We start from the raw sequence: 16,379 nt of genomic DNA, 5'->3' as shown, positions 1-16,379 counted from the left end.
CTGGACAGACTAGCAAACCACACACGGAGATGCTACCAATTGGGAATTTGAGATATTTAGAAAACTATCTCAAGGGGCCTTTGGATCAAATCAATTTGTAACAAACTACATGGGGATACAGTGCACACCTAAAATTAATTTGTGTGGATTTTCCTTCACTCCATTTTTGATGCTCGCTGCTCTGTTATTCATATTTAGCAAAGAACAAAACAGTAGCCCCGTGATTAATTATTTAGCTTCCCTCATTAAAAATAAATGCAGACAGTCGAGTAACTTAATGATACACTTCAGATTCACATGTGAAAAAGAGTTACTAGTTTAAGATTGGAAGTCTGTTGCCCATACATATGCAATCCTACCTGATTCATGCCTTGTGAAGGAAGGGGCAGGTATAGACAAAACAATTGGTAATGCAGAAGGAAGCAATACAGTAGCAGAGATAAAATATAACTGAGCTAAAATGGCAAATCTTAGCAAATAAAGGCACTACTTCACACTTAGAAAACAATATGGGGGGAAACAATCATGAAATACTTAAATGAACAAGTCAAAAATCATCTATTTGTAACCTTTTGCCCAGTACTTTGTGGTTATTCAATTGTGCTTAATTTTTCTGATTTTGAATATAAAATACTACAAATATATATACATATATATACACATTATATAAGTTTTTCAAAAAGGTGCTTGACCTTCATTGCCCTGTACCATTGATCTGGCAAATTCCACAAAGGTCTGATTCTGTCTTTTCCTCAAGTTTCTAAATGTTTTTTTCCTATAAGCTTCTGGAACTAGCTCATATGCATTAAGCACCACAGTCTTAATTGTGTCATAATCTGCAGACTCCTGTTCATCAGAAAGAGTCGAATAAACCTCCAGTGTTTTTCCTACCAAGACACATTGTAATAGATTGTTCAAATTTCTTACGGCCATTGTACCTTTGTAGCAATTTTCTCAAATAAGACAAAATACATTTCAACTCCTTCCTCACGGAATATTCCTTAGCAAATCAAAATCAGGTGTTAAACCTGGCCTGTCATCAAATCTACCTGCTACTCCTTCTTCATGTGATCAAAGCCTTTCCCTATCTTGTTCAAATTTCCTGGCTTCTCTCTCGCTCTTTGCAATTCAAGGCTTGCTCTTTCTCTTACCCCTTGAAATTCAAGGGCTTCCTTTTCTGGTGCTCGTTAGAGCAGTAATTCAATTTTTCATATTTCCCTTTCTCTTCCTCTTTCTTTTCTCTTTCAAGTTCAAGTTTTTTTTTATTTGTAACTGCACCCTAGCCAACTCAAGTTGTGTTTTATCTAGATTACGTTCTCTTCACCAAGGTTCAAATGTTGAGCCAATATATCAACTATTTCTGCTTTTATAGCACCCACTTTTAACTCTATTTCCAACTTATCTGCCTCTGCTTTTAAATTAATCTTTATCTGTTGCAAAGCACTCAAAGGCAAACCATCTCTTTGGAGGAAAGCTTCAGCAATGGACATAGCCAATTTTTAACTTTTCAATAAATGCATCAAAAGTCACTGTGAAATCTTGTTTGCTTAAACTTTGCCAAAACCCACTCTACTTGTCTCAGCCATTGGATCTGAAAGCCCGGATAAATCCTCAATTTTGTCAGGATCCCTGTAGAGACCAATAACTTTTAAAAAGAAATTTGAACTTCCAGTTAATAACTGAAAGAATGACATGTCAAGATTTCACATTTTAAAAATTTTATTTTAACAAATGACTAAAAAGCACTATTGACTAAACACTGCTTTCTTTTTGTAGACAACTTACACTTTAAACTACAGAAAGGAACTTTGCCCTTTTATGCTTATCTTACAGTGCACCCCCTATGGAATTATAGTCCTTATGGCAAACAGTCCCAGCCTCTAATGGGTTTCAGTGTCCTCATTCCACTGAGTATTAATTTCAAGTGACTGTCTCCAGGGGCTTGCTTCAATTTTCCAAGAGTTCATCAAATCCACTGCCAGCAGTAAAGCCTGTTACAATGATTCTTCTTCCTCTGACAATGTCAGAATCCTTAGATGGCTGCAGGATGCGTCTCTTCGACTAGAGACCGTCTCTCCCCTGCATTGGGCTGTGAAACCGCACAAAGCCAAAGTAGCCTCTTCTCTCTGCTGATCACACGGAACCTCTGCTATCTGTCTGTGACATTCATTGATTTGTAGGGAAGCTTGTAACCTGATCTCAAAAATGGCTTCCTCTGCCCTCTTTCCCCACGGCAATTTAAAACACATTAACCTTGCATCCAGGTAGAAATGCTAATTAGCTATCCTTGATCCCAATTCTCATCCACCTTAGAGGTAAGTGGACAGTTTACAGTACAACAGTTTACAGCCCAATGCTACAAAACCTTTCTGGGACTTTGGGAAATTTAGAGTCTAGATTGCTGCCACTGTCTCCAAGTATAAATACCTTGCACCTTCTGAGTAAAACAATTTAAGCCTTCCTTTGATCTCCAAAATCAAACCACTCAGGCTTACTGTCAGACAGACTGCAGAACAGGTCAAATAACCCTCTTCATTTACCCTAAATTTAAAGCTACAATCCCAAAATATAATAATCTTATGAATGTCGTAATCATAACATTGAAGCCAACAAATGTTTAAACATTTTTCATGCTGGCTAAAACCTTTAAACTGCTGGAGCTGCCTGTTGCCTGAAGCTGTGGCCATTCCCCCCTCTCCCATCCTTTCTGGTGGTAAATTCCCTAATGCTAGGAGCTCACATAAAACTTTAGATAAGGCTGATGCCAGAAATTTGTTGATGTCTTTGCTGGTGATATGAACAGACAGATGTCCCACCTCCGGTTGGAGCAGAAAGTTTTGGCTAGTCTGATCTCTGTTTATCATCAACTTGGATATTGTAAAAGTTTAGTGTGAAAGCGACGTTGCAATTTCTAGCTGAAGTATTTCAGCCAGTGTTTCCATATTAAATAAGGAACAGCATCCCCCTAGTGTTCAGTAATTTTACAATAGTAGAGATCATTCAGAGCCCAGTGTTTTCTTTATCAAATCAGTAACAGACATTATTCATCAGAGCTGAAGTTTGAACTCTTGTGTGAAAACTATTAGTATACCAAACTAGAACTGCACCCTAAACTATTAGCATGCCAAACTATAGCTTCTGTGCAAACAATGGAATACAAGAGAAGGTGCCAAAAATGACGATCTTGCTTTGCATTGAGGGTGGAGCAGTCCAACATTTTCATTTGAGCCATGCCTTCCATGGTGAAATAGTAAGTGCGTATACAAAGATGGATACACTTAACCTTGGCATATCTCCTGAACTTATTCCACATTTGATCCTAAGACCAATGGAACTGGGAGGTTGCAATAAGATGATCACCATGCTCCCAACCACGAAGCTCGAACTCGTGATCTTACAAGAGGGTGTTCTTCTAATTAAAAGAACATACACACAAACGTACAAAATAGGAGTAGAAGTAGGCCATTCGGCCCCTTGAGCCTGCTCCGTCATTCAATAAGATCATGGCTGATCTGTTTGTAATACAAAAAGGACATCTTCCTTTACTGCATCTTCTATAGCAAGACCTTCAAAAACTCCACTGAAAGGGAGCGAGTCTTCACCATTGCCCATATCCACTTTCACCCCGCAATGATTTCCCATAGAGTCTGGCTAATTGCGCTCATTAAAAGCTGATGCCATACTGGATTTTGCAAACCCCAATCAGACCTGCCTCCTGGGATACATTTTTCATGCACCTTGAACTTACTGGGAGGGGTGGGGCCAGATGCCTCTTCTACTGCCTTGGGCCAGTGAAGATATTTTTTCTGCTCTTGCAAGATCCAAAGAGTGTATCCAAACTAGAAAGTCCTTACTTTTTATATAATATAAAATAAGAACTGATCTTGCTGGTAACACTCAGGTCAGACAGCATTTGTGGCAAGAGAAAGAGAGTTAACATTCCAGGTCGATGACCTTTCATCAGAGCTGAAAGATGTTCGAGATTAGCAGTTTTTAAGCAAGTATAGAGGCAGGCAAAGAAATGGGGAAATAACAAAATGGAGAGGTCTATGATAGTGTGGAGGACAGGTGTGATTAAATGCCATTATGGTGCGAGGCAAAATTAGGTAACAATGGGACAAGTATAAAAACAAAAGATGAGTCTAGGGGAGGTTTAAGTGGTTACAGCACAATGGCAGAGAGGAAAATCTGGCAAGTTTACAGGAGCACGGGGCTGGTTAGACTACCATTCCAAGAAGAAATGATCAACAAGTTCTAGTGAGGAATAGAGATTTAGGGAGACTGGATATCCAAGAGTGGCCTCAATATGGCAAAGGCCATCAGAGTAGTCATGTATATATGTGGTTAGAGACTGCTGAAGAGGGAAAAGGAAAGCCAAGATAGAAGGAAGTAAATTTGGTTGGACAGGAGCAAGCAGAAACAATGGGGGATTGTTCCCAGAAGAGAGTCTTTAGTAATATCTTGCTAAATGATAGTTTGGTGTTAAACAGCGGATGTTTGAGAGAGATAGGAGGAGTGGTCAGAGAGTTGGCATTCAACCTCAGTCAAGTAGATATTCCATCATATGGCGATGTCCTCTGCCTTCACTCAGGTCAATATGTACAGCTAAAAATGAAGTTTGTAAAACAACTTCTTTTTAAAAATCACTAAATTTACCCATTAATTAGGTTACTTAATGTTGGAACTAGCAATGAGAAATTTCACCCCAAATTGTCTACTCTTAACTGTGGATCTTGGGGTTTCATCTGTACTTTAGCTTACCTGAAGAATCAGGTATCAGAGAGATGCAACATGGGGGTTTTCATTCTTATCGTAAACTGCAATGAAAAATTTTGAGGAACTGTGTTGGCTGCACTGAGTTTTTTTGAGTCACTGAGGTAGGCTGATGTGTGTGCTGAGGGTAGAGGGGATGACCACTTGTTGATGTAGTGGCCAACTCCATTAGCACACTTATGGACTCGACCATGATGTTGCCTCTGATAGCCAATGTCTCAGCTTCCATTGCAGAACAAACATCTTCCACAGAGGTCTGAGTGCTGAAGTGTAAGCTCAGACTGAGGTCACGTATTAACTCATCTTGCTGCCATGTTGGCTCAGACTGCTGTCATCATGGCTGTGGGTACCAGAGGGCTTGCAGTGTGTCACAGCAGTCCAGCAGTCTGTCCTCCAACATATGACTAGGATTGCAGAAGCGCCACTCAGGGAGTAGCAGTGGCTTCCTGCAACATGAAAACCTCTCAGGTTGGCACTTGCTTCCATCCCTGCCACTCTACCATCATCCTTGCTGTTGCCTGTCAGCCAGCCAGCCCAGACTACTATTGCCCATGCCATGACAGTGTAGTCTGAAGCCCAGCCTTCTCAGCACACTGCTCCTGGAGGTTGTCCTCCAAAGTCATTGGCAGTTATCTCCACCGAAAGTTATCAGCCTTTCACCAATACCGTAGCCATTGGAGTAGCTCTGATTAGAAGCATTAGGAAAAGGTGCAAACTAAGAAGAAGCAAATACACAAGAGTGATTAATTGTTATATGGAATATGGCATGATTTTGTTTAGAAATTGGTATAGAATGCTTGTATTGTTGTGGCTTTTATGTTTACACTGAGCCCAAGAAGGTGATGTGATGATCAGTGATAGAGGGAAGGTAAAGAGTTAGTGAATGGTAAATTATGATTGTGTTAACTGGTATCTCATTCAAAAAAGTTCTTAGTGTATAGCCCAGGCAGAAAGGGGCTATCTAGGTTGCTGCCTCCCTCTTGACCCTCCTCCTCCTCCCTCTTCTAGCAGCTTATTCTGCTCTATGTTACCTCTGTTCATTCTCCCAGTCATGCTCTATTCCAAGGGGACAGCCTACTCATGCACTCATCCCGGACAGTGATTGGCTTATGCAGAAGAAAATCCTTCAGCACTTGCTACACCACTGTCTGTAGACTTCTGCAACTTGAAACAACTATGAAAAGCACCAACCAACTTTAGAATTCTACCAACAGCCAGAAGAAATCAACCAACAACTAACCAATAAGCAGTTGAGGATCCCTCTAAATTGCACTGTTGAGGGTGTGCGGTGTGCGGGGTGGGGGCGCTATGTCTGCTGCTGAATACATGTCTGGTTGTGCGAAGTTAAGTGAGGGTGTCAGCTGGAGCATTGAGCTCCAAAGTGATAATTCTGGTGTCAATCAATGTTGCATACTGCATGATCTGCCTGCATTGCACTGGACTTTGGCTGCATATTTGTACTAAAGCCTTTACCAATATGACATCCGGCACAATTCACATCAAGAGTGTGCGCATGTGCACTTCAGACAGCATTTTGCCCCCCATATAGCACCTCTATCACCAAAAACACTTGTTCTGCTGAGCTCAATTTCACGCCCAAATTGTCTCAATTCAAAGCAACTAAATTTTGAATTATCTGATCATCTTTGTTTTTTTGGAGCTCGATATTCCCATTTTTTTGTGTTACTTACATTGCTCAGTTTGAATAAATAGTTAATTTTTGTCTTCTATGATAAACAACATTGAATTATCAGAGTAGATTATGATTCTGTGGGACATAGAGCAAAAAATAAATATTTTATAAGGTAAAGGTGAGCCATTGTTAAATTCAAAGTTGTTTGATTTACCAATTAATGCGTTTTATTTGTTAATCTAAATGGAAATTCTTCAGAACAAAAGGGATATGGGAAAACAGCGAGTAAATAAAGTAGAGATGCATATTAGGCGTGAACTAATTGAATGGTGGATCTGGCTCGGGGGCTGAGTGGTCTACTCTAGTTTCTACTGTTCATATCAGAAACCACACTGCAGTTCCTGGGCTACCAGTAGGTAACAATGCAGGAGATCTAGTACTTATAAAATGGAGAGGAACTTGCTATGAGACAGGCAGAGAAATGCAAAGAACTACAAACGAATACCCGTGTGGGCAGTAATTGAATAAAAACTCTTAAATTTATATTTAACATTGCGGTGTGGAGATTATGCATAATAAGACTGCATTTGTGCAGCAACTGCATTTCTAACCTGACAATGCAGCATTTTGAATTTTAGGTGGATGATCAAATGAAACTCCTGCAGAACTGCTGGAGCGAGCTGTTGGTACTGGACCATATCTGCAGACAAGTGCACCATGGCAAGGAAAACAGTCTTCTTCTGGTGACCAGCCAAGAGGTAATGAGCTTTCCAATGGTTCTATGGCAAAATGATCTCTGACTCATTATTCGACAGAAATACTACGAATATACATGGCAGCTTTCAGTACTAATAAAGGATTAAATGCATAAAATATTTGGTGCTTTAAAGAGAGAAATACCATTCATGACCTTAGGACATTCCAAAGCGCTTTACAGCCAGTGAAGTATTTCTGAAGCATTTCCCCTGTTGTAGTTTGGAAACACTAAGCCAATTGGTGGCTTTAGTTACAAACCCAAAACTAAAATGTTTTCTACCCTTCTCCTATAGTTACCCAAAGCTTTTCTGTTTCGTCTGTTTTCGGCTAGGGGGACTCAGTTTATGCATCAACAGGAGGGGTAGGTGAGTGATAGCTCCCCCCCACCCCCTCTTCCTCGAGTTGACTAGGCTGAGACTGGGCAAATGTATTCCTGAAGAATGGAATTTGATTCTGAGATCAAAACTCTGGTTTCTTGTTGAATTCAACCATTCTAACCGGTATGATTTTATTAAATAAACAGGAATATAGTTAAATTGCATCATCCAATTATAATAACCATTTTAAAACCATTAGATGCATTCCTGTTTTGATTAAATTAATGGCCAGAATCTTCGGGGGTGGGCCCCGCTCGTTGACGGGTAAAATGACGTTGGGTGTGCATGCCGACATCACCGCCCGTCATTCAGATTTTCAGTTGGCTGTGCGCCCACCGAACTGTCAAAGGCCTGTTAAGGCCATTTAAATATCAATTAAAATAATTAACGGAGCTGCCCATCCAACCTTAAGGTTGGCGGGGGGGCAGGCGAAGAGCCCAGGCGGCCTTCGCATTTATCATGAAACCTCATCCACGGGCGGGATGAGGTTTCATAAAGGCTTTTAAACTTTAATAGAAATTTTTTAATGACATTCATAGACATGTCCCAGCTCATGTGACACTGCCACATGAGTGGACATGTCTTAAATTTTTAAAAAATCTTATTTAAATTTTTCAAAATCAAACTAATGCGAAAAAGCGCAGGCCCCGACTCAGCCTACCCCCCACCACCCCCCCCACCCCAGCCTGCACCGGGAGCGCTCAGCGCTTCCGGGCGCACGTCACGCTGGGTGGGCCTTAAATTGGCCTGCCCATGTAAAATGGTGGCGTGCAGGCGATCACAGGCAGCGATTGGCTGCGTGCCCGTCCGAGCCCACTCCCGCTCAGCGCCCCCCGACGGGGAGAAAATTCTCCCCGATGCATAGGGTGTTGTCCAGGATGGCCTAATACTGAGCCACGCAAAGGAAGTTCTGGTTTGATCATAAGACCATAAGACATAGGAGCAGAAATTAGGCCATTCGGCCCATCGAGTCTGCTCCGCCATTCAATCATGGCTGATAAGTTTCTCAGCCCCATTCTCCCGCCTTCTCCCCGTAACCTTTGATCCCCTTACCAATCAAGAGCCTATCTATCTCGGTCTTAAATACACTCAATGACCTGGCCTCCACAGCCTTCTGTGGCAATGAATTCCATAGATTCACCACTCTCTGGCTAAAGAAGTTTCTCCTCATCTCTGTTCTAAAAGGTCTTCCCTTAACTCTGAGGCTGTGCCCTCGGGTCCTAGTCTCTCCTACTAATGGAAACATCTTCCCCACGTCCACTCTATCCAGGCCTTTCAGTATTCTGTAAGCTTCAATCAGATCCCCCCTCGTCCTTCTAAACTCCATCGAGTATAGACCCAGGGCCCTCAAACGTTCCTCATATGTTAAACCTTTCATTCCTGGAATCATTCTCGTGAACCTACTCTGGACCCTCTCCAGGGCCAGCACATCCTTCCTGAGATACGGGACCCAAAATTGCTCACAATATTCTAAATCCTTGAGGTCCCCACATTTGGGGTGAAAATGGTGGCTAGGGGAGGGGCTGGGAGCAGGCCCCATACTTTGTTTCAATATCCCCAGCCTAGAGTGGATGGAAAAAGTATCAGTGTGGATTTTTCTCCTTGTCTGAGATCCAGTGATTCTCTCACTGTAGACAACAGGATCAGATTGGGCCCCATGGTCAAAGATTTGTCACATGATGAAGTTTTTGACTATTCAGAACCCAAACAAACTGTAGTATACTTCTTTTATAAACAGATCATTACTTTTTAGATTAACTTTGCACGAAGAGCCACTACACTCCTTAATTTTGATTTGCTCGTTCACATATATATACATTTATTAATGTTTCTGTTGCTGTTTTTAATGTGAATACGAATTATTGCATCTCGGACACATTAGCTTGTGAAAACGATGCGATCTTGACAAAATAAAACTAGTTTTTCTCAGGAGCAGAATAGTCAAATAATCCCTTGCAAATGCCACGTGCCTCTCTGTATCAGAGAGAAGCACAGATCTAAAGATACACTGAATGTGTCCACAGATCACAGCCGGGAACATTTGTGTTAGTTTTCCCACAATCCTCAGCATGCTGCAGTGATTTTAGGTCCACAGTTTCCCACATGAAAGTTGGGTTTCATGCTCATGTTTATAGCAGCTGGCTTGAGAAAGTCACCACCATTCACAAAGCAGCAACTGAAACTGCTGTTCATTTTAGTTGGAAATAATTAGCGCTTTGGCTTAAAGGCAAAAGCAACAAAGGCTAAAAGTAACACACGAAGCCAACGAATGGCGTTATCAGACTTTTAGAGCATTTTGTAACTATTTTTGATTTGCAAAGATTATTATGACTGTTTAAAACTCTAAAGACGTTAAAGCTTCGCATTCTCAAAATAAAACACAGACCGATGAACTATTTCCAAATGTCTGACAGTGCTAGTCTTGAGCTGGTCAGCACATGATGAATAAAGGCATCTTAATGTTGTCTTCCTCCTTACTTATGCTTCTTTGCTTGAGCAAACACAAAATGTGACTGAAGATAAATGTCCTCTGTTTTATATACACAATTTTTTTGGGGGTAAAATTAACGAATGGAGAAATATAAAATCCTTAGCTATATACTTAATAATCAGTGGCTTTACAACTAACCTGATTTTTATCTCCATTGAAGTCAAGGGGGGGAGGACGGGGTGGAGTGGGGGGAGTTTTACCAGGCCCTTGGAGGCAGTGTGGGGGAGAGGGCAGGAAAATTTGAAAAATATGTGTTGGGCCAACTTGCCAATGTGTTTTTGCCTTTGGCCACTTTCCCCACGGGCAGGCTGAACGTGATGCCGGCAACCTGGAAGCCATATGGGGTTGCTTAGGAAGCAGTTAAGAGCCATCTTCCCAGGACATTCCCAGGAATTTTACCAGTGGCGCATGGGACCCACGCAGTAACTCGCCAACTCGCAGGAGGGGAGTGTGCCACGCGGGTTGGAATGAAAGTAACATTAAAGCTGAACTCTCACACACACACCCTCACATCGTCATCTGACCTCATCTCCTTTGGAGTCTGCCTCCTCGACCCTCACCATCATGAGGTCACTGGCACAGATCAACGTGTGCCCCCACAAGCCCCCTGGGATACCCCAATTCCCCAGTACAGCCCTCACCCTGCAGCCGCTTCCCTTGCCTGAGGCCACTTCTCCCCCCCACTTTCCCCAAGCAAACCCTAGCCCTGCATCCACTGAAAAGCCCCCCCTGGCCTTGCGGCTGGTCTGGTAGGTAGAGACCTGCCCACAGGCACCCCCTAAAGGTGATGTGGTGCTGCCTGTGAAGCCTGGCGCTGATGACTGCGAGGCAAACAAACCTCGAAGTCGCGAGGGAAGTGCAGATCGCCAGGTGCATGCCGCTCATGTACAGTTGTGAAACACATCGGTGTGCAATCACACCGACGAGCTTGAAGGATCCAGCGTAGGGAGATGGTTCCGCTGAGCTGGGCTTATAATCAGATGCTTAAGTATTGAAATTAGATTCCCAACGTGTGGTGGTGGGAAATGCGGCCCTCCATTGATGGGTGAAGCGGACAATCGCAAACTGGTTTTGTGATGATGTGAAACTGATTTTTGGCCTTCCCGTCACATTGCCTGCTCGAGCTGCCAAACACGCCCACCGCCATTGGGAGCAGAACATTCTGGCCACTGTCTCCTGTTCCTTTTTTATTATCTGGGTGCTTCTATTAAACTGCCATAAAATCCAGCCCAATATTGTGTTTAAGAGCCTGCTGCACTGCAAGATATCATGACTGAGTTCTGATACCAGTGAAATAATGGTCTGGATTTTGAGATAGTAATCGCAGCAAAACTGCCCAGTGTTTGCTGTCATTAGTCCTCTAAAACTGACAGCATCTTAGGGCCTGAATTTTCCAGGTGGCGGGCGGGCTCAGCGGGAGTGGCAGGGGGCGGTTGCAGAGCCGATCGCCGCCCACAATCGGCTCTGTGCCGCCATTTTATGCAGGCGGGCCAATCAAGGCCGGCCCAGCGTATGACATGAGCCATTGCGCTCAGTGCTACCTGTGCATGCGGGGGGTGGGGGGGTGGGGGTCAGGGCCAGCGCTCTTTTGTGCATGTGCGTGAAAGATCGCTTCAATCTCCCTGAGGCACGGAGCTGTCTCAGCGCTATTGTAAATATTAAATAAATGGGTGTAAAATTCAATTAAACATGTCCCCTCACTTGACTGTGCCACATGCAATGGGACATGTTTTGATTTTGCGGAATATTATTTATTTATTTAATAAAAGCTTTAGGAAACCTCATCCCGCTCGTGGATGTGGTTTCCTAAAAACGCGAATGTCGCTTGGCCTTTTCGCCTGCCTCCCAACCTTCAGGTTGGACGGGCAGTGTTAACAATTACATCAATGACTCCCTCAATGGCCTTGCTAGGCCGTTTACATATCGGCAGGCATGCAGCCATCTCCGGCGCGCACCCGCCAAACGAAATATCGTAGGACTGCGCGATGACGTCAGGACGCACGCCCGATGTCATTTTACGCTTCGGCATGTCGGGCCCGCCCTCGCGCACTGACTGAAAAATCCTGCCCCTAGAGTCTGCACGTGTGAGTCAATGGTGAAATCCGTAGGCTGCTGGATTCTATACTTCTCTATAGGGTGCTCTGCTGTGGCCCTTTGAGCCTGTAATCCGGTAAAATCACTGAACTGGCAAAAACTGCCCCTTTACCCTATTAGTCTCATTGTAAAAACCCCTGAAAACCCTGAAAAATGAGGTCGTAACTGGGTTTTCAGTGGCACTACCAAGTTCATAATTACTACCGGACAACCTCTTTGGCTCAGAAAGGGGGCTAGTGATGAAGGGCCCATTTCTCTTTTCCCCCCCGAGGCCCGAGGAAGTAAACCTGCTGGACGTGTCACCCGCCATCCTCAAAATTGAGGGCGAGTGGGATGCAGCCCTTAAATGGCCGCTTCAGGGCCTCAATTGGGGCAGGGGCAGGCTTTCTGCCCTAGGCTTCTCCTGACACCCCCTCCACCCCCCCCTGTAAAATTGTGGACAGGTCGGGATGGGTATGGGAAGGCCACCTGGGGCTTATAAAATTCTGCCTGAGAAGTGGAAATCTAAACCCAAAATATAGTATAGCATCTTGCGGAACACCTTGGAACCAAATATTGTAAGTTGTTGCCTTGCTCCGGCTGTGAAATATAAATGTGCTTGAACATCCAATTTGGAGGCCTACTTCAACCTTCTCTGCTGATGTGCTAGCTGAATGCTTTGGGGATTAGAGAGGGGGGTTAGGGGCAAAAATATCTGAACCCATGGTTTTTGAATCCTAGAGAGATATTAGTGTAATAATTCAGGGAGTAGTCCAAGGCCCTGCGTATTCAGACTCCAAGAGGAAGATATATAAAGACAAACAGCTACCCAAGGGGTGCACACATTCAGCACTGAAACCCCCAGTTTTTGCAAGGGCTTGAACATTCATATAGTTCCATGTACAAAAAAGTCCAAATGGTGACAATGTTTAATCCCTGCAGAGAAATCTGCCTAATATTATTACCCTTTCTCTGGGAAAAGCAGAGTGCTTTTCCAATGCAGGATTTCAGGCAGTGCAGCAGGAATTGTGGTCGTTTCACTCTTGGTAACTCCTCGGCCAAGGAGCGTGTTACTTGATCTCATGTGTGAAAATGTTCAATTCCTCAGGAGTGCAATTCCGTGCACTAACGCATACAGTAAACGACAACAATTTTTCTTTTCCCATTCAGGTTGAGCTGTCTACAATTGCCAACCAAGCTGGAGCAACTCTCATTAATTTGGTATTGAGAGCTCAGGAGCTGGCAGCTAAACTACAATCTTTACAGGTCGACAGAAGGGACATTGTCTGCTTCAAGTTCCTGCTCTTGTTTAGCCCTGGTAAGCAACACACTTTGATCTCATTAATTAGTCGTGAAATGGAACAACAGTTTGAATTGCAGGTTATCTGGTCATTTTGTGTGAAACTATACTTAGGATCACACAGGAGTTCTGCTGAAGGGTCGTGTGGACCCGAAACGTCGACTCTTTTCTTCTCCGCAGTCGCTGCCGGACCTGCTGAGTTTTTCCAGGTAATTCTGTTTTTGTTTTGGATTTCCAGCATCCGCAGTAGTTTTTTTTATTTTTAACCAAATTTGTTCAAAGGGAAAACAACCAGTTCGAGTCGGCCACACCATTTATACCTGGCGTGATTTTCTTTTAACTGAAGTCAGCCGGGACTAAACCTGAGCAGCTGTATAACCGGATATTGTCAGTTCCCCACTGGATAAGTTAGGTTAATATTGCTTCTGTATGTTCTCTGAAATCCTACTGCTTAGTTACACCGTCAACAAAATATCAACAGTTAATACTTACCAGCATGGATAATCTAATAAGTAGGTTTTATCAGTTGCAGAGAACCCTGTTCCATTGACTCAACAGAAGTATTTTGTTACAGATTTGTCCTGAGCCAGTTTGAAATATACATTGATATGCATTAATGTGGTTATGTGGTCCAACCCTGACCTTTGTGGTAGATTAATGCTTAAAACAGCATTAATACAATATTCAATGAATCATATGAAGCTCCTGTGAAATCAGTGGAAATCAAGGGAGAAAATGTTAATTATTTAAACAGATGGTCGTATTTTTAAAAATTATAAAACACCAAAATTTTTTTTTTCGATTTTCGTATTAAATATGAAACCTAAATATTTTATAGCCTCGGTCTGTTGCAAGATGGGTTTATTGCTATAATTCCTGCAAGTAAATTGAAAATTAAACACTGTTTTCTCTTTCAAAGCAGCCTAACAGGCCGTTAAATAAGTAGAAAGTGATATTAAATATGAAACCCAATATTTTATAACTTCAGTCTGTTGCAAGATGGGTTTACTGCTATAATTCTTGCAAGTAAATTGAAAATGAAACACTGTTTTCTCTTTCAAACCAGCCTAACAGGCCGTTGAATAAGTAGAAAGTGATAGTAGAACTGAAACAAATAGCCATGTTACGGCTTAGCACAATCGGGATGATTATCTCTGTTCTAATGTGCGTCAGCTGGATGCCTTTTCCAAACCTTTGGGTTGCAGATGTTAGATGTTTAACTGCCAGAGAGTCTCTGGTAAATCCAGCTTTGTCCTTGTGCACACGTCTATTCTTCTTAGACAAAACAAATAAAACTGCGACTCGATTGCTGAGCTCAAGTTTGGCAATCCTCAGGATGTAAAGGGACAACAATATTAAATAAAGTACGACCTAATTAAAGGTATAGAGTGGAAAATTGTATTTATTCAGATAGGGATGGGGAAAGCAGAAATAGAATAAAGGGTCCCAGAACCTTCCTATTCCGGAATCAGTGGGAGGAATCGTTCCAGATTTGCACTAAGTGCGGTAGTGGGCGGGTAAAAAGACGTTTTACCCGCTGGCTGCAATGGTGGCTTCTCACATTGTATTGTTCAAAACCCGCCGCATTAATTACGCATTCCCGGGAAACACGCAGTTCCCATGGCGGGAGGACTGAGATTCGCCCGCCATGCCATCACCGCGCTGCTTCATCACACCGTGCGCCACATTTAAACTAGAGCCGCGTACACACATCTCAGTGCTTCCAGCCCAGGACTGCTGCAAGAAGACTGCAGCCCTCGAGTGCCTTTTGGATGCCGTGGAGGCCCGTTGTGATGTCCTGTACCCTCGCTCTGGCCGCAGGATGGGGCAGCAATCTCACCACTCCGGCTTGGTAGATGATGGCAATAGTGATCTGTGCCAATGCTGCACAGAAGAGGTTGGCCATCTAATGCAGATAGAGGATGAATGATCTCATCCATGCCGCCAGGGTAAGGCAACCATCTCATCACTCTAAACTCTCACACTCACAAGCCCATCACACATTCACTGGCATCTCACTCACTGCCAGCTCAAGGAACATCACCACTCACTCTCTCACACACACCCTCACATCTCATCTAGCCTCATCTCCTCTGGAGACTGCCCCTCTGCCCTCACCACCTTGAGGCCACTTGCATAGATCAACTTGTGCCCCTGCACTAACTCTGGGACACGCCGTTCCTTCATATAGCCCTCACCCTGCAGCCTCTTCTATTGCCTGAGGCCCCTTCTCCCCTTTCTCCAAGCAAGCCCTGGCCCTGCAGCCGTACAAAGCCACCCCTGCCTAACGGCTGGTCTGGTGGTTAGAGACCTGCCCGTGAGCCTCCCTAAAAATGCTGTGGGGCTGTCTGCAAAGCCTGGTGCTGGTGACTGATAAATCCGGCGGGCTAGCCTTATATAATGGTATGCAAATTGTTATGACGTGGTAGGTGATATGTGCCAGGTGGACCAAACCCACAAGGGAAACTTGGCCACACTATCACAATCATTTTGCAATTTGTGTTTATTACGAGAAGATTTGTGCACTGAATTCAGAAGTAATGAATCCACTAACACCTTTTAAAGCTTTTAAAAACTAAATTAAAACATTTATTAACAAAAGAAAAGATTTCAAGCACGTCATAAAATTACATACACTCAATACTATAACAAATCCCAAAATTCCTAATTAACCTGACTCCCAGCTATACACCCTCTTTAAATCCAAACTAGATTTTAAATTTAGATAGGCAGCTGAGCAAGGTTACCACACGCAGCCACTTGACAGTGGAATTCCAAAGGCTTTTTAACAAGTGGCTAGAGATTTCTTCCAAATCTGTCTCACGGTTTACCTTTCAAGATTTTACATGGCTACCCAACATAGCCTTCCATTCTTCTTTATATATATTTCTCTCCCTTTAATCAGTAAATTCCATTGTCCTACATGTCGTTGAAAATTTACTTTTCCCATAATATAAAATCTTTCATGCTGCCAAT

General features: G+C 43.1%; 1 protein-coding gene across 1 annotated transcript in view; it reads left to right on the top strand.

The window, feature by feature from the left end:
- LOC144685416 (nuclear receptor subfamily 5 group A member 2-like) overlaps positions 1-16,379 on the top strand; it is a 105,755-nt gene that overhangs the window by 60,936 nt on the left and 28,440 nt on the right. The window contains exons 5-6 of the mRNA XM_078549877.1: positions 7,045-7,164; positions 13,274-13,421. Of these exons, the coding sequence (XP_078406003.1) occupies positions 7,045-7,164; positions 13,274-13,421 (268 nt within the window). The remainder of the gene's footprint in view (positions 1-7,044; positions 7,165-13,273; positions 13,422-16,379) is intronic.

The sequence above is a fragment of the Cetorhinus maximus genome, chromosome 10 (genome assembly GCF_964194155.1).
Source record: "Cetorhinus maximus chromosome 10, sCetMax3.hap1.1, whole genome shotgun sequence".
NCBI lineage: Eukaryota > Metazoa > Chordata > Chondrichthyes > Lamniformes > Cetorhinidae > Cetorhinus > Cetorhinus maximus.
This window is presented reverse-complemented; position numbering and strand designations above follow the sequence as displayed.